Here is a 22,312-nt window from a genome sequence, read left to right on the forward strand (position 1 = left end):
CTCTCTCTGGCTTGGAGCGCACCTGAGTTGTTGGATCTGCTGGTATTGTGGGGAGAGGAGGCTGCACAGTCCCAGCTCTACTCGAGCCATAGGAACTTTGATATCTACGTCAGATTTCTTGTGGCTTGTTGGAAAAGGGCTATAAACAGTTCATGCATCAGTGACATGCGAAGAAAAAGGAGCTGAGGCAGGCATACCAGAAGGCAAGAGAGGCAAACCTTCGCTCTCGTGCTGTGCCAAAGACCTGCCACTTCTATAAGGAGCTAGATGCCATTCTTGTTGGCAACCCCATTTCCACCACCAAGAGCCCCATGGTGGTGGAGATGGGGTTGATCCCAGGATTGCAGTAACATTTTTCACAGCCGTATCACATTGGCAGCTCATAGTCATCCTGTGATCAACCAATACACCCAAGTCTTTCTTCTCCTCTGTTGCTTCCAACTAAGTCCCCAGCTTATAGCAAAAATTCTTGTTGTTAGTCCCTAAGTGCATGATCACGCACTTTGCACTATTAAATTTCATCCCGTTTCTATTACTCCAGTTTTCAAGGTTATCCAGACCCTCTTTTATGATATTCTGGTCCTCCTAAGTATTGGTGATACCTCTCAATTTTGTGTCATTTGCACAAATCTGGATCAGCACAAAATTACAACACTGCCAAGCCAGCTTAAGCACTAGGAGAGATGGTGCCAACACTCCACCAATTCTTCACCTGTTCCCACCCACCTTCCTCAAAGGAGACTGAATGGGCATCCAGCATCTGCTTACTCCTCAGCGTTCAGGCCCAAGTTCCATGTAGCTCACACTGTATGTATGGGTGTTTCTCATTCCTCTGTATGGGCATGTAGTCTAAGTCACATTCTAGCCCAACATATTTAAGGCATATTAAAAACCTGTGCAATAGACACATGCATTACTGCATGACTGTTAAATCATAACAAATTGTGTAAATTATCCTTTGATATCCACTGAAGATTCAATAATGTTTACAGTTAGATGTCTGGGATATTCCTAGATGTTCAGTCTCTCTGTAGATATTAGAAGACTATTATTTGCTAAATGAAAGGCAAATCATTAAGGGAAACCTACTTGCAGGTTAAAAATCAAAATACTGTATAAGATAATTATCTGTTGCATAATATAGTTCAATCTTAATACACAATACTGAATGCTTTTAAGCATCAGAGAGTATTTAGCATATAACAGAAAGCTCCTGGATCCAAATTAAATGCATAGTTAAAGCTTTAAAGATGCCCACAAGAATTACTCCAGATGGTTTATTTCATTTGCTGAGCATTCATCTGCTAACAGAAATTAAGAGATTTCTTATTCTCATTTTCCTCTCTGCAGAGAAGTGACACCAAAGAAATCCCTTTAATAAACCAATATGAAAATAGATTCTGACCATTCATATATTGAAACTAGTCAGGGATTCTTAGAAGTTGTCAAGAAGGTTGGGATGATGTGATGTAACAGTGGTGGAGAACAGTAGGAGTTTCAAGCTAATGACTGGTAAATGCCTTTCACCACCTGTCAAATATCACAAAGAAAATTAAATTCCACCAGCTCCTCTACTGGACACTCTGGGTTTACATCTTCTAGCAAGTTTGGAAGCCATTTTCTCAGGCTTTAACCAATAAACTATCATTCTCGGTACTGCATCGCTAAGCAATGATTCTGACAGCTCATCAGAGCTGGCCTTCCAGCCTACCTCTTGAAACACAGAAGTAGTGGGATAGTGTTATTTCTACCTCTAGAGACGTTGATAAACCTTTTACTATTTGAAAGTAGAATTGTGTTTACTTCCACATCTAAAGGCTCATTTCTGATCAGATGTTACTGGGAGGTCTTGTATCTCAGTCGCAAAAAGTCTGCTCAGGCCCATGTGCCCTTTTTACAACACATGTGATTTAGAATGGAGCTCTAAGCACTGGATACTGTAACATATCCAATACTAATTAAATGTATTTCTCTCATAAAAAGGTTGCCTTCAATAATTACTAGTGACCAGATGCTGCTCAGAATCATGCAGTGCCAAGAAAATGATTGCTAGAACTTCCTCAACATTGGTCACCCATTTTGATGGCTCAAAACATGTTTTATGCCCTATTGATGGAGACTATGAACACTCCAGAGAGATGGGCCAATAGTAAAACTAGAAATGATTAAAATGAAAGGTGTGAAGACAGTTTTGCATTCTTTTATTTTTCAGTGGTGAATAGCATCAGATTGACAGTCCTAGAAACAGAATTATTTTGTTATCCTTTTAAAAGGAACAACATAGGCAGTACAAGTGCACAGTTCTTTGACAAAGTGACTCACCTGACCTGCAAAGACAATCAGGAAGATTAATAATTGTTTCACAGCACCCCAAGAGATCAGAAATATTGTTATCCACATTTGAAAGAGGAGCAAACACAGTCTCAGAGCAGTTAAGTGATTCTGCCAAGATCACACAGAAAGACAGAGATGGAGCTGAGTATAGAACCCAGAACTCTGACTGCCAGTCCTGTGCTATAACTATGCTCTGTCTCTGACAAAAGCATTTACTCTCCATGTACATTCAATCTCTGGCTTCTCCGATTATGTTGCCTAAACAAGTGCCAGTTTGTGGTAATTGTGAGGAGTTTGTCTGTGAGTTTGTTTTTATTAAAAAGAAAAGGAGTACTTGTGGCACCTTAGAGACTAACAAATTTATTAGAGCATAAGCTTTCGTGAGCTACAGCTCACTTCATCGGATGCTGTAGCTCACGAAAGCTTATGCTCTAATAAATTTGTTAGTCTCTAAGGTGCCACAAGTACTCCTTTTCTTTTTGCGAATACAGACTAACACGGCTGCTACTCTGAAACCTGTTTTTATTAAATACCAGTTACCAACACACACAAAAGACTAGGTGGGAAGGGAGATAAGAATGCAGGGCAGTGTAGGCTCTCATAGTTGCGTGTAAGTCCAGCTATCATTTTGGAAGCTGTCTGAAGGGGTGGAGTGAATGGGGTACTGAGACATTCTGGGAAGTTGCAAGGAATCTGTGGGAGGAATTTGGGGAGGGCCTGGAAAGCATCTGTATCAATTGCAGGGGGAACGAGCATGCATGTTTTCTGCCTGGAGCATAATTAGAGACTTCCAACATCTCTGTTTGCTCTTCCATCACTTTTATCATCTGTTCCAGGCTCTGCTCCTCACTCTCATTTCTGTTCTATTTTAAATTTTTCCTTCAGTGTCTCTCTCCACTCCCTGCATTCTCTTTTTTCAGCCTCTGAGGATTGCTGCACCTCTCAGAACATGTCCTCCTTGCTCCACCTTGGTCACTTCCTTGTCTGGTGGAGGCTCTCTGCTGTTGTGTAGGGGGTTCCCCTGAAGGCCACATCTGCAGAAGCATAAGGAACAATAAACAGAAGCATGATTGTTAATTCACGCACAGCATTGAATCATTATAGTAAGTACACTTTTTTCATATGAATCACTTTCTCACTGTCCCTTGGCAAGCACACATCTCAGCAAACACAGTCAAGATGGGGCAGAGGATCTAAGTGGTTTCTTAAGGGGATCACTGCAGGTGACTAGCAACAATATTGTAAATTCTGCCACTGTTTTCCACAGGCGGGGTCACTGAAGCCAATATCTCAATCCTGAGGGTAAGCAAGGGTGTATCTCCCTGCACGCATGTGGCTTCTGACCCGGTCCCTATGCTGCTCACCTGTTCCATGCATAAGTGATTGCCGATTGGCATGGGAAAGTTTCCTACAATGAAGGAAGAAACAAAGCAGCTCTGCCAAGGAACCTTCAGCCGAGGATTGGTGAGAACCTCCAGGAAAGTTTCATAGAGACCTCTCTGGAGGATTCCCTTGAAATCTCAGTGTGCATTAACGCACTCTTCCACTGCACTCCTTAGCTGCACAAGGAAACGTGGAGCACATGCAAACAGGTAGTCTTGTACATTTCTATCCCTTCTCCCACTTCTAGAATATAAAGAGCAAAGAACAGCTCTACCTCATATAATCAAGCAGAATCAACTCAAAAAGATCACTTACCAGGGCTCTCCTCTCCTGCATCATGCATGCCAGAGATGGACTGCTGGGACTGGCTAGACCTTTCCGGAGTGGAAAAGAGGTCCTGACTTGCCGCACCACTAGACGAACCTGCCGTGTGCTCCACATCATCCTCCAACTTGAGCCACTAGTGCACAACTTCGTCCTTGGGGTTATGTCCACTGTCCCTAACCCTGCCAAAATATCCATGGGACTCCATATCTCCAGTGGAGACAGAGAAGTGTTAGTACCATTATACAAGGCACTGGTGAGACCTCATCTGGCATAATATATGCAGTTCTGGTCTCCCATGTTTAAGAAAGATGAATTCAAACTGGAGCAGGTGCAGAGAAGGGCTACTAGGAAGATCAGAGGAATGGAAAACCTATCTTACTAGAGGAGATTCAAAGAGCTTGGCTTGTTTAGCCTAACCAAATGGAGGCTGAGGGAAGATATGACTGCTCTCTATAAATACATCAGGGTATATATACCAGGAAGGGAGAGGAGTTATTTAAGTTAAGCACCAGTGTTGACCCAGGAATAAATGGATATAAACTGGCCATCAACAAGTTTAGGCTTGACATTAGATGATGGTTTCTAACCATCAGAGTAGTGAAGTCCTGGAACAGCCTTCTAGAGGAGCAGTGGGGGCAAAAAACCTAACTGGCTTCAAGACTGAGCTTGATAAGTTTATGGAGAGGATGGTATGATGAGACTGCCTACAATGGCATGTTGCCGACCTGTGACTACTGGTAGCAAATATCCCCAATGGCTAATGATGAGACACTAGCTATGGAGGGCTGTGGATTACTACAGAGAATTATTTCCTGGTGTCTGCCTGTTGGGTCCTGCTGAAATGCTCAGGGTCCAACTGATTGCCATATTCGCGGTTGGGAAGGAATTTTTCCCTGAGTCAGATTGGCAGAGACCCTGAGGGTTTTTTGCCTTCCTCTGCAGCATGGGTCATGGGTCACTTACAGGTTTGAACTAGTGTAAATGATGGATTCTCTATAACTTGAAGTCTTTAAACTATGATTTGAGGACTTCATTAACTCCGCCAGAGGTTAGAGTCTATTACAGGAGGGAGTGGGTGAGATTCTGTGGCCTCCAGTGTGCTGGAGGTCAGACTATATGATCGTGATGGACCCTTCTGGGCCTAAACTCTATCAGCCACAAATTACTACATCTAACTTGCCCAAAAAAAGAGAGAAGAGAGGGAACTTTGTTTCCCAGATGTATCTCTGAGACACTATGCCACCCAGGACTACTGCTGGGGTAGTGCAGCTTACCCATCACCCCCTTGTTCAGTGTTGGGTCTAAAGGCATAGTCTAGCCCTGTGTTAATAACCAGCTGTGATTTGACATAAAATCTTGATGCATTTTTAAAAAATCCCTACGTGAGCCAGTTTAAAGCAGAACATGTTTTTCTGGTGTATGTACCAGCTGTAAACAAGCAATTTAAGGGTAACTAAGAACAATTCAGAAATCAAAAGAGCTTCAGATGAGCATATCCCAAGAGTGAACACATTCAGCAGATGCAACTAAAAAACCAGTGTGGAAAATAATTTGTTTTTGTAACAAACCTCGAGCCTTCATTTTAGATGCTAAACCGGAATTGTAGGATCAGAAGCTATTCCAGTCACTAAAAATGATTAAAGTGTGAATCATGAGAGCATAACAATTTTTAATTACATTTGTCTTTGTGCGTCTCCTATTCCTGTGGATAATATCACTGCACAATTCTATGACAGAATGTCAGTGGAGATATGCTAAAGGAGAGCAAATGTAATGGGGCCTTTGCAGAAGATATTATTCAAGCCCAAAGAAAATTATACTTCTTCACTCTTGCTGACAACCTAAACAATGCTGCATTTGAAACATAAATGATACCCTGTTTAGCTGGAAAAGCCATTAGACACATGATGGAAAATGGAAACAAGCTAACCATCTTCCTAGAACAAATGGTGCTGTGCTTTTTGCTAAGCAAGTTGATGTATTTTTAAGTTTATTTCCGGATTTTGCTTTTCAAGTTAAAAAAATTTAGACTACTGAGGACTAAAATATCCGCATCACCTGCAGTATGCTTGTTGACCTTCCCACTATTATACCTCTAACATGAGAAAGATAGATGGCTCCTGCCCTCCTTTCTCAGGCAGGACTCCCAGTTATTTCTGACCTTGCTGAGAAGCAGTCAACACTCCAGCATCGTTGCTTCTTATTGCTTGCCCAGTTTCTAATCTAGCTCTTTTATCCCTCTCCTTGTGGTCATTTATTTCCTTTTAGTTTCTTGTAAAACTCTTTATCAAAAGTTTTTAGAAAATCAATTATGCCCCCCGTTGGGTCACCTTTTTATTAACTCATTGTAAGTAATGTAGGAGATTAGAAAGAGAGAGTGTTTTCCTTTAGGCTCAGATATCCTGGCTTCTTTATCAGGATATACTTATCCAATTAGGATCATCCTTGCACTGCTCCTCCAGCCATTGGAGAAGTGAAGAGTACAATACATATAGCTGCATATATTAAAATTTGAATTCACTTTCTCTTTCACTAATCCCACCTTTATCAAAATAAATTATTTTTTGAACCACCAGTCCTCAAAAAAATCTATACAGTCTTTGTTTCTTCATGACCAGATTACAAACCATTCTAGGCACTAAGTGAATACACACACAATTCAGCAAAGAGCTTAATGGGGCTAAAAGAGATTTGGAAAACAGAGTGTAAACAACGTATTGGGCCAGATTCTTAGGACCAGCTGTGGGAAGGGGCAAAGTTAGCTTTAAATAACTTTTGCATTGCCCCAGTCCTGGAGTATCCGTGTGCCAGCCAAATCCCCAGCACACATTAGAATATCCTTTTGGTTACCCTGTCTCATGCAAGCTGCCAACAGCCATTAGGATCGTTATAGTAGCTGAAATCATCTTATACAGCCCCATCACATCCCCTTTCCTTTGCATGGGCTGCGGGGCGGATGTGGCACAGAATCTGCTATAGTGATTTTGTGCCACTGAAAATTTCTCTTCTCTAAAATGAAAAGGAGTACTTGTGGCACCTTAGAGACTAACAAATTTATTAGCGCATAAGCTTTCGTGAGCTACAGCTCACTTCATCGGATGCATTTGGTGGGAAAAAACAGAGGAGAGATTTATATACACACACACAGAGAACATGAAACAATGGGTTTATCATACACACTGTAAGGAGAAAGAAAAGGAGTACTGGTGGCACCTTAGAGACTAACAAATTTATTAGAGCATAAGCTTTCGTGAGCTACAGCTCACTTCATCGGATGCATCCAGGAAGTATCCAGGAAGTGGATCTCTTGTGTGGACTGGTCCAGGTCCTCACCCATAACTATTTCACATTTGGTGACAATGTATACCTTCAAATCAGCGGCACTGCGATGGGTACCCGCATGGCCCCACAGTATGCCAACATTTTTATGGCTGACTTAGAACAACGCTTCCTCAGCTCTCGTCCCCTAATGCCCCTACTCTACTTGCGCTACATTGATAACATCTTCATCATCTGGACCCATGGAAAAGAAGCTCTTGAGGAATTCCACCATGATTTCAACAATTTCCATCCCACTATCAACCTCAGCCTGGACCAGTCCACACAAGAGATCCACTTCCTGGACACTACAGTGCTAATAAGCGATGGTCACATAAACACCACCCTATATCGGAAACCTACTGACCGCTATTCCAACCTACATGCCTCTAGCTTTCATCCAGATCATACCACTCGATCCATTGTCTACAGCCAAGCGCTACGATATAACCGCATTTGCTCCAACCCCTCAGACAGAGACAAACACCTACAAGATCTCTATCATGCATTCCTACAACTACAATACCCACCTGCTGAAGTGAAGAAACAGAATGACAGAGCCAGAAGAGTACCCAGAAGTCACCTACTACAGGACAGGCCCAACAAAGAAAACAACAGAACGCCACTAGCCATCACCTTCAGCCCCCAACTAAAACCTCTCCAACGCATCCTCAAGGATCTACAACCTATCCTGAAGGACGACCCATCACTCTCCACAGATCTTGGGAGACAGACCAGTCCTTGCTTACAGACAGCCCCCCAATCTGAAGCAAATACTCACCAGCAACCACACACCACACAACAGAACCACTAACCCAGGAACCTATCCTTGCAACAAAGCCCGTTGCCAACTCTGTCCACATATCTATTCAGGGGATACCATCATAGGGCCTAATCACATCAGCCACACTATCAGAGGCTCGTTCACCTGCACATCTACCAATGTGATATATGCCACCATGTGCCAGCAATGCCCCTCTGCCATGTACATTGGCCAAACTGGACAGTCTCTACGTAAAAGAATGAATGGACACAAATCAGACGTCAAGAATTATAACATTCAAAAACCAGTTGGAGAACACTTCAATCTCTCTGGTCACTCGATCACAGACCTAAGAGTGGCTATACTTCAACAAAAAAGCTTCAAAAACAGACTCCGACAAGAGACTGCTGAATTGGAATTAATTTGCAAACTGGATACAATTAATTTAGGCTTGAATAGAGACTGGGAATGGATGAGTCATTACACAAAGTAAAACTATTTCCCCATGGTATTTCTCCCTCCCACCCCACCCCCCACTGTTCCTCTGATATTCTTGTTAACTGCTGGAAATAGCCTACCTTGCTTGTCACCATGAAAGGTTTTCCTCCTTTCCCCCCCCCTGCTGCTGGTGATGGCTTATCTTAAGTGATCACTCTCCTTACAGTGTGTATGATAAACCCATTGTTTCATGTTCTCTGTGTATGTGTATATAAATCTCTCCTCTGTTTTTTCCACCAAATGCATCCGATGAAGTGAGCTGTAGCTCACGAAAGCTTATGCTCTAATAAATTTGTTAGTCTCTAAGGTGCCACAAGTACTCCTTTTCTTTTTGTGAATACAGACTAACACGGCTGCTACTCTGAAATCATCTCTAAAATGTCAGGGTGCACTGTCTGTGGCTGCATTGTGTCACTAGAGTGATAGAAAGGAGGCCCACTGTGCTGGAGAGTTGTTGCCATTATGACTCATTGACTTATTTTACTTTCCTGTAATTCATTTTTAATGCTATGATTTAGTGAACATGTATATACAAAGAGATTCAACATCAGAAAAATAAGGGAACAATGAGAGCTGAAACCACAGAAGCTAAGGAAGAAAGTCTGGTACCCCTGCTCTGTACCCCTTATGCTATGTAAAAGGGCTGGAGTGGTGTAAACATGACCCTAAAAGCTCTGGTTCTTGCTATTAGTGTATTCCCCCAGTGCAGACACTGTAAAGACAGCCATAAGGCTGCCTCCTGAGGACCCATAAGGTGTGCTGGTGGGGCTGAGGGTTAGGGGCATCAAATATGGTGGTGGAGGTTGCAGCATGCAATGCAACCTTTTGAAGATTCCGGGCATCCCTGTAACCCATCAGACAACCCAGGGAGGCTGCCATAACTTGTATAGAATCCCAGGACTTTGTGTCCTCTCCAGCCTGCAGCATAGCCCAGAACTGGGAGGTGCTGCACTTCATTTTGCTGTGGTATTCAGTCTGCAGAAAGCAGGCGTGCTTAAATACTTCACCATAAGCAGTATTAAAAGGATACTTAGCAGTAGATGTGAAACATAGAGATAATATTCTCAGCACTGTTGAAAATAAGAGGTCGCTTTGGGCTTGCTCATGCAGTGGAAGACAATGCAAGCATCTCTCTGGCAGTTATATTACTTCTCATATTAGGTTCCTTCCCCATTAACAGCATTTCAAGATACAGAAGGGTAATTACTAGGTGGGGCTTTTTGTTTGTTTGCTTGCTTTCATATGCTAACCTTTTCCCCCATAAAACCATGCACCTGACGCTTATCTATCTAATTTCAAGAAGGCTTGCTGTTGCTACTGTTCATTGAAATATTCATCTTCCCCACTAATTGCTGTGTGGGAGTTATTCACTGAATAAAAGAACCTTTTATATTTCCTATTTCATATACAGACTCTAAAACATCATTCCATTATATTACTTCAGTTCTTCATCTCTGGTAAAGATAAGTCTTACTGTTTAAGAGAGCAATTATCAAAAATCGTAAGTTTGATTATGAGCTGGAACGATAGGGAGGAATGCATTCAAAAGTGCAGCTATTATTCAGTTTGGTATGCATGCCATTGATTTAACCATATCATGCTGAAAAATCCTTGAGTAAAAGAGCAAGACCATATCTACCGTTCCTCTGGATGGTTTCTTTATTTGGAGTAATATTTTTTACCATAACATCAAAAGCCATTCCTCATAGAAACAGCCTGAGCCAGCCCCCACTGGAAAGACTCCTGTTTACTTCTAGGAGAGCTGAATTAGGCCATCAACAACACAAGGAAGTTGACTGATGTATCAAGAAGTACTTGTCAAGCAATATTATTCCAGCCATCGGTGCTGACATTCATAGATTCATAGATACTAAGGTCAGAAGGGACCATTCTGATCATCTAATCCGACCTCCACACAGCGCAGGCCACAGAATCTCACCCACCCACTCCTACAAAAAACCTCACCCATGTCTGAGCTACTGAAGTCCTTAATTAAATAAAAGATGGCATTCAGCCCCTAGTGAATTCAAAGCAAAATGTTTCTCCAGAGAGAAGATTTGGCAGCTCTAGAAACGGTAGAAATTAAAATAATTTATTTTTTACAGTAAAAAACAAAACTCATTTATCGCTTAAGCCCATGCCATGTGCTTGGATGTTCATTATACAGTAGATGACTAGCAGGGATGGGCAAACTTAGTGTTGCGTGATTTCAAATTTCACGTGAAGATGTTGGAGAACATTTTCAAACATGGGTGTCTCGAGCGGGTCCTCTCAATCTGTATTTAGATTCCTAAATCAAAGACTCCTGATTTCCTGAAGCAAGGAACACTCAAAGCTCTCAGCTCTCAGAAAGGACACTGATTTAGGAGCATAAATACTGACTTAAATGCTCAACACTAGACACCCATCTTTAAAAACATTGGCCAAGTGGCTCAAAAGTTAGGCTGCAAACTGAACATTGTTGTGTACATGTTCCTTGTAGGAAAGACTGAAAAAAAAATTTCTGTCAAACTCATTGGGTAAAAAATGGAACAGAGGGCAGGCAAAACAGAACACAAAAAGAGAGGATGTGAGAAAGGATTGGGGGTGAGGATGGTGAAAAGAACATTTCCAATGAAAAATATATATGCTATGCTATATAGAGCCCACTTTCTAGTCTCAGCCTTACTTTTAGGGGTGTTCTACAGTCCCTAAAAGTTAGCATAGGCTTCCCTTTAAATAGAGAAACTTTTTAAAGAAGGGTTTAAATGTATAGAAATAGGTGCTATGTAGCATATTGCATACACTTTGAAGCAAAACAATAGTTTGCTGAGCCCATAAAACTTGAAGTTTAGTCTATATTACAAAGTTAGTTTGATATGTTGCCTTGTGTTGACCTATTTGCTCATGTGTATACATTCAGATTTGTCTCTGGCTGATGTAAGTGCCCCATTATGGTGACGCAGTAATACCACCTCCTCGAACAGTGTTGTGCGGTGGACGACCTACTGAAGTTGACATACTGTGAGTGTAGGCACTGTGTGACCTATGTTAATCCTAACATTCCTCCAGCAGCTGTCCCACAATGCCCAACAATGACTTCTCTGGACACAGTTGTAAACTCCACTACTCAGGTGTCACAGAAACTAAACGCCCACCTGCCTTTTAAAAACCCTACATATTTTTGAAGTGGCTTCTTTTCCTGATTGCCCAGCTTAGCAAGCACACCTAGCAGCTCCCCTTTCTTGTGTACAACTGCACAGCTGACCAGGGCAGCTCCACACACTAGACATGCTCCTGCCTGGAGTCGACAGGATTGGATCTCCTGGGCCCCTGGGGGGAAAAGGCTGTGCAGGCACAGCTACAGACCAGTCATAAAAACATGGACATCTATGAAAAGATTGCCCAGGGAATGAGGTGAAAGGATATGACAGGGAAGAGCAGCAGTGCTATGTAAAAGTGAAGGTACTGCAGCAGGTGTACCACAAGACCAGAGAAGCCAATGATCGAACTGGTGCCAAACCAGAGACCTGCTGCTTTTACAGTGAACTGCATACAGCACCAACACCCTGCAGACCACCATCAGTACCTCTGAGGAGCCCGAGACACAGACCCCTACCATGATTTGGCGGGGAGAGAGGTCCAGCTATGCCACAGGCTAGGATCTTTTTGAGACTCCACCGCAGTCTAGCCAGTCTCACCAGCTGAGCGTGGACAAGCTCAGTGAAGGGGAAGAAACCTTGGGTATGTGTATGCATGTGTTGTTCCTTCCAGTCTTTAAATGTAAAGGTGGTGCCTGGATCAACCCCAAGGTTCAGGACACAGGTATCAACTTTTCATAGTTTTACTTGTATGAGAAGAGGTAGAAATACAGTGAACAGAGGGAGAGATGTTATCTGCTTTTCATTTCCCTGCCGGATTAGGTGGGGAGAAGGGAGGGGAGGGCAGGGCTGGGCTTGCAGAGCAGTTTGTTTATGTATATAGGGATGTTCCTTGTATTCTTCTGAAAGATCTCAGTGAAACTTTAATGGAGATGCACTGCAGTCCTCTCCCAAAGGCTTCTAGGGATGCCAACCTTTCTTTCTCCACAGTAGGGTACTTTTCCACACCATTCCACAGTGACGACAGCAGGCAGCATTGCAGGACACAGGCTGGTGGCATATGGGCCTGTGTGGCTTCAGGATGCCAGCAGCAGCTGCCCTCTCTGTGCCTTTATTACTCTCAGGAATGAGATATTCGCTAAAATCACCACCACAGTACTCAGTGCCATTGCTCTGTACTTGTACTTCTGGAAACGGGCCGAAATTTTATTGTGTCATGTAACTGAACAATTCCCTCCCCATTCCCTCTCCCAGGCCTCCTGCTGTTGGGAGGCCACACTCACCATGGCTGGGATTGGAGAGCAGCGCTGTGCAGGCACTCCAAAGCAGAAGTGTCAATAAACGTGTCTTATTTTAAGTTTGTATATGGATAAGGCAAAGGCATTCTGAAACTTATCTTTTGCTTTTCTTTGTGACTGTAGATATTATGATACATTTTTGTGTTTTATCCGTGGCTGTTGCCGTTGTGGTCTTGAGAGGTGCCCCCTCCACACCCGCAGAACACCTGACACTGATGTTGAGAAAGAATAGAACTAGGGAGGATATGTTCAGTGAGATCTTGCAAGCCAGTGCTGCATTGGAACAGGGGGCCTGGAGGGTGAATATGGCATAGAGCATGGAGGAGGAAAGAGCAGGCTGGAACAAATCCCAGCAGGAAAAGGAGAGGGAGCTACACCAGGTTATAATGAGGCTTCTCAGGCAGAAAACACAAATGCTGCAGATTCTTTTTGACCTACAGGTCCAACAATCATAGACTCGTTTCTCTTTGAAATCCATGAAGAACTCCATTTTAGCACCTCCCTACCCCTCTCTCAACATTCCATGTGGCATCAGGGGTTACATCCCTAAACCCCTACCTCTTCACACCAGAGGACAGTAAGGACAGCATCTCATACACCTACAGTGGCTCTCATAGTGTATGTGAGGCCGAAATGGACAGGAAAGTTTTCTACCTTTCCCATTTTAAAGTTCTGTTAATTTATTTTAGAAGTTTGTGTTTTAATTGCACATTCTTCTTTTACACTGTTTTTGGTACACAATACATGTCTATTTTGGGGAAATAAATTCATCTTTATTACTTAACCGTGCCTAGTGCTACTCAAAGCACCTACTCCTTGTAATTGTACAGGACCACAGAATTCATAGGTTCAGTGAAAAACACAGTGTAATAATTATAATATACAGCAAGCACCACAGAATTCATAGGTGCATTAAAAGATAGTGTGGTATTCTTACATGTACACCAAGCACTCCACAGTTCCTAACCACCCTCAAAACAGCAGGGCCAAGCAGAGCACACTCTACCATACCACATTACTGTGGCTGCTGGTTAAGGTGCTTCTCTAGGCCACCCTCAGGCGCATAATGTCCACTGGCTGTTCAAACTCACCAAACAGCTGCTCCACCTTCAACCCAGCAGAAACTTTTCTACCTTTGTCTCCCAGATATTATGCAGGACACAGCAGGCAGCTGTAACCATTGGGATATTTTTTTCTCTGAGATCCAGTCTTGTGAGTAAACAATGCGAGTATCCCTACAACCTACCAAAAGCACATTCAGCTTTCATTCTGCACTTGCAGAGCCAGTAGTTGAATCTTTTCTTGATTCTGTCAAGGTTTCTGGTGTACAGTTTCATGAGTAAGGGGTAAGCTGATTCCAGCCAGGATCACTACTCGCATTTCACCATTGCCAATAGTAATCCATCGTTCAGGAAAGAATGTCCCTGCTTGCAAGCTTCTGCACAGTCCTGTGGTCTTAAAGATGCGAGTGTCATACACCTTCCCTTAACAGCCCACGTGATATCAGTGAAGTGTCTCCCATGATCCACTATCATTCACATAACCATATCAAAATAGCCCTTTCTATTGATGTATGCTATGGCAACATGGACTGGTGCCAAAATAGGGATGTGCGTGCTGGTTGTCACCCCAACACAGGTCAAAAACCCCATAGCTCCAAGTCCATCCACGCACATTGCCAAGACATTCTTGCATAACAGGAGATGATTAATGGCCCTGCACACTTGCCTGGCAACAGCCCTCACTGGATTTTCCAATTCCAAAATGATTTTCCACTGACTGGCAGCAATCTGGCATTGCAAGCTTCCAGAGTGCAATTGCCACTTGCATCTCAGTTGTCAGTGCAGCTCTCATTTTGGAGTCCCTATGCTGGAGAGCTGGGACAAACTTGGCAGACCATGAATTTGGTCTTTTGTAGCTGAAAGTTCTTCAGCTCAGTGTTCCAAACCTACATTACAATGTAATCTCAGCACTTTTTTCTCGGGCCCAGAAGCAGCCCTCCTTTATCTGCAGCTGTTCCATGAATGCCACCAACAACATTGAATTGGATTTGGTTGTGTCCCTCAGCAATCCATCCTTGAAGAAACTATCATGTCCCCCATTGTTGTGGTACTTCCTGCAGCTTTGCAAATATCAGAGGATTGTTCATCCTGTGTTTGCAACGTTAATGACAATAGTGCAGAGCTCTGCAGCCTCCATGCTTCTGTCAGAGATGGTGGATAGCAAAAAGTGCCACGAGTTTGTGGTATTTTTTAAAAAGATGACACACAAGTGTAGGCTATGGATGGCATTATGGGATGAGAAATTTGCATGATGGAACTTGACCCCTTGCTCCTAGTCACCCCTGCACAACTCACTTCTCACCATATAGTGTGAAAATTTCCCAAAAGACAGTGCACTAGATGGTAGCAAGTGGCACACTGGATTACCTATGCATAGTGCACTGCACTGTACATCAGCATAAACACTCCTGGTGAATATGTGCAGCACCGATGCAAGCAGCCAGTCATGCATGCCAGGTTTCAGAGTAGCAGCCGTGTTAGTCTGTATTCGCAAAAAGAAAAGGAGTACTTGTGGCACCTTAGAGACTAACAAATTTATTAGAGCATAAGCTTTCGTGAGCTACAGCTCACTTCATCGGATGCATTCATTCAGTCATGCATGCATGTGAGCAACATACTAACTGCAGCGGCTTTATACTGATGTAACTTACATTGACCAAAGTGTATAGTGTAGACATAGCCTCACAATCCATAAAGTTTGCCACTCCCTAAAAATGAGACATTTTTACACATTCACAGTTATTGTTTCATGTTCTTCGGACTGGGAAACTCCAAGCTTGTTTTTTTACCAGTTCTACATTTTATTAATTATAAGTTGAGTGTAGCTTTTGGATCTGAACATGGTTTGATATGCTGATGCTAATTAACAATTAAATCAGACAGTTACAAAAATAATTAATGGATCTTTGTATCACATATGTCATCATTCAGCAGCATTCCATTATCAAGTCAAGACTTAACATCAGGGGCCTGAACTGCAACCACCACAAACACGAGGGCCAAATTCTCCCCACATGTGCAGCAATGCAATCCCACTGAAGCCAAAAGGGTTGCATGACCAGGACTTTAGCCCTATAACAATCTTCAGAATGCTTATTTTATAATTAAAAATAAATAAATACTTGGATAAACATTTATTTGTACAGGTCATAAAATAGGACAGTCTTCAGCTAAGCAGAAAAAAAACAGTTTGGGTATCAATGCAAAAACTTAGTTTTCTGCATACTGTGCAGTTATATATCCACAGGTGATATTCTTCTTGCCCGAGGATGTTTTCCCTGTTAAGCAGACGGAGTTACAGAGCCCAGGGTGTATTGCACCTCAGCTAGGCAAAATGAATGAAGGATCGTTTTCAGTAACCATGGTTTGAGTCCCTTGTTTACATGTTTAGAAATAAAGATTTCTATGTAATGCTCTCATTACAACAAATCTTTCCAAATAAGAGGGAGAACAGAATATCACTATGTTTTAACTTCCTTGGGAGAGAAAGAAAGTAGGCCTGTTTCAAAAACGATGAACGATTTTGCATGCCAAGCTTCAGACTCCTTTTTCAGAGTGTGAGTGCTCAGCACTTTCTGAAAATCAGACCCCTTTAAGGTGTAACTCTCCTGCTGGAGTCTTTTGGGGGTGAAGATGCCCCTAACTGGCATAGAGCTGGCAAAGCTGACTCCTGTGCAACCCCCAGATCTGTAACATGTTGGGAATGGAAGGGGGCAAATCCAGAGTAGAATGCACTTCGGCAATTCCTTGAGGACTCTTGTCAGATGGCATAAATTAGAGTAGCCCCCATCTATACTTAGCGGTAAGTCTGAGCAGAGAATCAAGAAGCCAGAGCCAGCTCCTTGGTAACCTTCCATTTCTGCTGTGCCTAGCAGAAGCTGGCTGAAACAGAAACCCTAGTCTGAAGTCTGGGTCTGACATAGACATGGTCGCAAATTTTTTTCTATTTCTACAGCTTGGGCTGTGACAACCATAGGTCATAGGCGCCAACTTCTGCTGGCGCCGGTGGGTGCTTGACCCCCCTCTGCCTCTCGCCCCGCCCATCTCTGCCCCTGCCACGCCCCCATTCCAACCCCTTCCCCCAAGTCCCTGCCCCAACTCCACCCCCTCCCTGCCCCATTTCAACCCCTTCCCCAAATCCCCACCCGGGCCCCGCCTCCTCCCCTGAGCGTGCCACGTTCCTGCTTCTCCCCCCTCCCTCCCAGAGCTTGTTACGACATGAAACAGCTGTTTTGTGGCATGAAGGGCTGGGAGGAGAAGTGGGGATGTGATGTGCTCAGGGGAGGAGGTGGAGGTGAGGTGGGGTGGGGAGCTTGGCTGCCGATGGGTGCAGAGCACCCACCAATTTTTCACTGTGGGTGCTCCAGTCTTGGAGCACCCACGGAGTCGGCCTATGCCACAGGTGTTGGTTTGTTACATTCTGAATTTATAAAAATCAGTACACTTTACTTTCCTTTTACCTGCTCTCAAGTCCATATCCAAAGAAGTCTCCGGTAAGGAGTCTGAACCATTGGAAGTTGAGCTTGTTGCATTAGACTTCAAAGACTTGGTTGCTTTCAAAGAGTGCAGTGATAGTTTATGCTCCAGATTTCTTGGTTTATATCCAACAGATATTCCTGCCCTGCTCCAATCTGAAATTATAGAGTGGCGAGTTTTGGAATAAAAGGACATATAAGAGGTAATATTTTGGGTGCAGTTAGTTAGGTCACTATATCATGAGATGCTGCTGATTACTCCATGGCACTCTGAGTGGTCTCCTGAGGTAGCAGAGTTTGGAAATAGGTACTGTGTAATACATTCACAACTACACTAGACAAGAATCAATCTCTGTACATTGGGGAAATGTTTCCAGTACTATATAACATATATACTAATTCTCCTGAGCGTGTCTCCGGTGGAGACATATATTACAGTTTGGTCACTCTGGGCTGGAGCTTTGTTGGCGTTTATTGCAGATGGAAATGATCTTGCTTTGATAAACCTGATTTTGAAGTGTAAGCAACCCAAAAGATGTAATTGTCCCATTGCTTTCTTGTGTTCTTCTAGGTTTATTTCATTAGAAGCTCCTCCATAGACTGTCTCTTTGGTGAATTATCTGCATAACTATAAAATAAAAGTCCCTCTCTGTGTTCTTTTTTAAATACTATTTATAATATACTGTGATGCATGTAAGAACATTTGCAACACACTTTCCTCTTCTGCCTTTATTCCTTTCGGTGTGTTAGCCCTCCTGTTGTAAATCTGCAAATATGTCTATTGCATCTGTCTATGTTCTGAGTGTTAATATATAATCACACACCCAAGGCTACATTGTACCTAGCCAAACAAAAAAAAAAGAAAAAAAAGACAGTGACTTTAATCTTTAGAAAGGGAGGTTTCACTAAAATGAGAAATAAAATTTCATAGATTGAAAGATCAGAAGGAACCATTGTGATCATCTAGTCTAACCTCCTCTATAACAGGCCAGAGAACTTTCCCCAAATAGGTCCTGGCACAGATCTTTTAGAAAAAACAGCCAATCTTGATTTAAAAATTGTTTGTGATGAAGAATCCACAATGACATTTGGTAAATTGTTCCAATGGTTAATTACTCTCACTGTTAAAAAATTCTGCTTTATCTCAAATCTCAATTTTCTAGTGTCAACTTCCAGCCACTGGATCGTGTTATACCTTACTCTGCTAAATTGAAAAGCTCATTTTTAAATACTTGTTCCCCATGTTGGTACTTACAGACTAATCAAGCCACCCCTTAATCTTCTATTTGTTAAACTAAATAGATTGAACTCCTTGAGTCTATCATTATAAGGCACATTTTCTAATCCTTTAATCAATAATTTAAGCATCTGATTTAATTCAAACTACTGATATGCCTTAAAAGGTTCTAAATTAACAGTATCAACTCAAGTATGTTGTCATTGTGGACAGATCAATGAAAACCCCTGCTCAATGAGCAGCTCTTGTCAGAAAAGCTAACAAGATGGTAGGATGCATAAGAAATGAGACGGAGAACAATATGCAGAATATTATAATGGATTTATATACATCAGTGGTGCAGCCTTATCTGGATATACTTATTATACTGTCCTATACTGTCACTCCATCTCAAAAAGGATATTGCAGAACTGGTGAGGGGTCAGAGAAGGGTAATGAGAATGATTAAGGGCCTGGGAAAAAATCTCATGTGATGTGATATTGAAAAGACGGAGATAGTTTACCTAATGAAATGAATAAGAGGGGGCATGATAAAAGTTTATAAAATACTAAGTGCTCTAGAGAAGGGAGATTGGGAGCTTCCCTTCTCCCCGACTCATAGTACAAGAACAAAGATACAGTTAGTGCAATTAAAAGGTGGGAAATTCAAACCGGTAAAAGGAAATACTTTTTTTCACAAAATGTGCTTAAACTGTGGAACTCATTGCGACATGAAGTCACTGAGGCCAAGAACTTAACAGGTTTCAGAATGGAATTGGAAATTTATAGGGATAACAAAAATACCCAGAGTTATCATAATTAATGATAAAGAGTTTGGAAGGATTTTAAACTTTGTTTCAGGGCTCATGCCAATCTCCAACTATTAGAGACCAGGATGATACTTATGGCAGGGAAAGCATATCTGCCCTCTGTGGAGTTCTTGCGCCTTCCTCTGAAGCATCTGGTGCTGGTGACAGGATACTGGACTAGATGGACCTTGGTTCTAATCCATGCTGGCAATTCTTACATTAGCTCTAACATGCCTGTGCAAGAGGTGATGGATACAAGGAGCCTCTGCCTCCCCATAAAAGGAACTAAGTACAATTGTCTTTCCTAGCTAGCCATTCCAAAGATGATGGGATGGATGGAAAGGAGGTAGGGTCATAGCCTCCCACTCTCTATAACCAGCCAGTGGGGTTGGCCAGATGTTCAGGAGAGAACATGCTTGTAATGGGATACCCACAGCACCCCTCTGGATTCGGCCCCTTAGCCCCTCTCCTTCATGAATCAGGGACACTTCAGACTGGTGCAATACCCATGTTCTTTATTCATGATCAGTTTCCCACCACCAATTTCCAACTATATACAGGCTTTACCACTGCTTGGCCTACCACAGACCTGGCCCGCAACAGACTAGGAGGTTCCTATTCCCTCCGAGTCTGAGCCTGACTTCCTGCTCTTAGTCTCCACACACACACACCCTTCCTCTCACTTCCTTCCAGCCTAATAGCGCCTGCTAATGAGGCTGGCAGGTGTAGTCAGTTACTAGGCAAACATAGGGCGATTCACCCAGCCCCAATCCATTCTCCCTGATTGGGGCTGGAATGGCAGGAGCTGATTAAGGGCTTCTCCAGCAGCACCCTGGAGCTGCACAGTGCTACACACATTTTAGAGGTGGTGCATTTCCCCTGTGATCCCTTGGGGTGGTGGAGAGCTGCACCACCCCCAACACAGGCCTGCACCTTAAAAGCACAATCTGATGCATAGTATATGGATTACATACAGTATTATTTTATTATATATTATACACACACATTAATATTTATATGGCAGTGCATGAATTGCTCTTTCTTGAGCTGTCAAATCAGAAGAGCTACTGAAGTAACCAGGGGTTCCACACTCTATTAATTTTATACCAAATTTTTTAACAGCTTGTGTTGGGGTGGACTAGGCCCAGAGGCCCCCTGCTGGAGGCCTCCGGGTCTCACTACACCCCGTCCCAGAGAGAAGCAGAAGAGAAGTCCTCCAAGCGGCTTAGAGTGGCTGCAGAGGAAGGGGCTGCAGGAGTGGCCAGGAGGGCCATGTAAAAAGGAGCAGCAGCAACAGAATCAGTTAGTTACTGCCTGGAGCTAGAAGAGTGAGGATGGGATTCCTGGCTGGCTGAAAGAGCAGTAGTACCACAGACAGTTCAGTCTGGGCAGGATCCAGGAGAACTAAGAAGGAGCTCCTGGCTGGCTGCTGGGATGGAGCCTAGGGAGGGCTGCAGGAAAACAGTGCCCCTGGAAGAGGTTTGTTCTGTTCCACTTACAGACAGTGTGTGTGACTTCTCTGGAAGGCTGAGATACTGAAGACCTGCCAAAGAAACCATCGACTAAGGGGAGAACTTGCGAGAGGTGGGTACCAGCCCACTATCACAAACCGAGAAGTGGCAAGCACATGCACTTGACCGGGGGGGGCACTTGTGAGAGGTGGGTGCTGACCCCATTACATAGTCTCTAAAATTATGCCCAAGATTTTTGCATGCTCAGAATTTCAGATTTGTAGAAGCAAACTGTATTTGCTGTAATGATTGAAATTCTGTATAAAAATACCATCTGTACATGCAATAAACCATTGCAGCTGCAGTTTTAGAGGTGAGGCTGAAGCTGTTTTGAAAATCTGTCCTGTATCTATATGCTGTTACTCCTTCACCACATTGGACCTTGATTAATAGATTCAATAGCTAATGTGTGAAGAATTCATGGAGGAACATTAAGACCTAACACTTTTCCACTGTAGTGGGGGAATTGTGGAAAACCTGTACATTGGGACACCCCACCTTTCTGGTGTAGAATGGATGTGACATCAGTGGCAGGCCTTGTAAGGGGTGTATTTGTAAAGCATTTTGAGAACCTTGGATGGCAAGTACCACAGAAGTGCAGTATATAAAGACAGCAACACTAAGCACTTCCATATTCAAGTCAATTCAGATATTTTAGGAAAAAAGTTATTAGATAAAAATATACTGCAATTGATCCTTCACTGTAGCTTACTCAAACTTAAATGCCAGAATAGAAGCAGTACTTTTGTGACACAAAAGCATTTCCATTTTAATTCTTATGCCATTAATAGCTTAAAAATGAGTCAAGCAAAACAATAAACCTAAGTGTCTTACCAGAATAATTATTGAGCCGAAACCTCCCCCAGCAAAAGTGCACTCGGCACTGCTTCCTCACCGTCTCTTTCATTAGGCAATGATATACAAAGATAAAGAGCCCTAAAGGAAGAAGGAAGACAAAATCAGAATTTTTCATATTGATTCCCTAACCTCCTGCCTCATTTCTGAAGCTTTCATGCTCTCTTCAATCACATATCATAGACATATCATACAGCTCAGTGTTTGGCTGGTGGGTCTTACCTACATGTTCAAGGTCTAACTGATCTCCATATTTGGGGTCAGGAAGGAATTTTCCCCCAAGTCAGACTGGCAGAGACCCTCTGCAGCATGAGGCACTTGCTAGTTTGAACTAGAGTAAATGGTGGATTCTCTGTAACTTGAAGTTTTTAAATCAAGATTTG

General features: G+C 42.8%; 2 protein-coding genes across 2 annotated transcripts in view; one reads left to right on the plus strand and one right to left on the minus strand.

Moving 5' to 3' along the window:
* Positions 1–22,312, plus strand: part of MAP7D3 (MAP7 domain containing 3) — a 253,954-nt gene that overhangs the window by 30,061 nt on the left and 201,581 nt on the right. The gene's annotated exons all lie outside the window — the stretch shown is intronic.
* On the minus strand, positions 2,859–22,022 carry LOC122455713 (adhesion G-protein coupled receptor G6-like). The gene is made up of 3 exons (XM_043492125.1): positions 21,909–22,022; positions 17,524–17,694; positions 2,859–3,368 (listed from the first exon to the last, which is right to left on the minus strand). Exons 1-3 carry the CDS (start codon positions 21,979–21,981, stop codon positions 3,307–3,309), a joined length of 306 nt encoding a protein of 101 aa, XP_043348060.1. The 5' UTR covers positions 21,982–22,022; the 3' UTR covers positions 2,859–3,306.

Source organism: Dermochelys coriacea, chromosome 9 (assembly GCF_009764565.3).
Source record: "Dermochelys coriacea isolate rDerCor1 chromosome 9, rDerCor1.pri.v4, whole genome shotgun sequence".
NCBI classification, from domain to species: Eukaryota; Metazoa; Chordata; order Testudines; family Dermochelyidae; genus Dermochelys; species Dermochelys coriacea.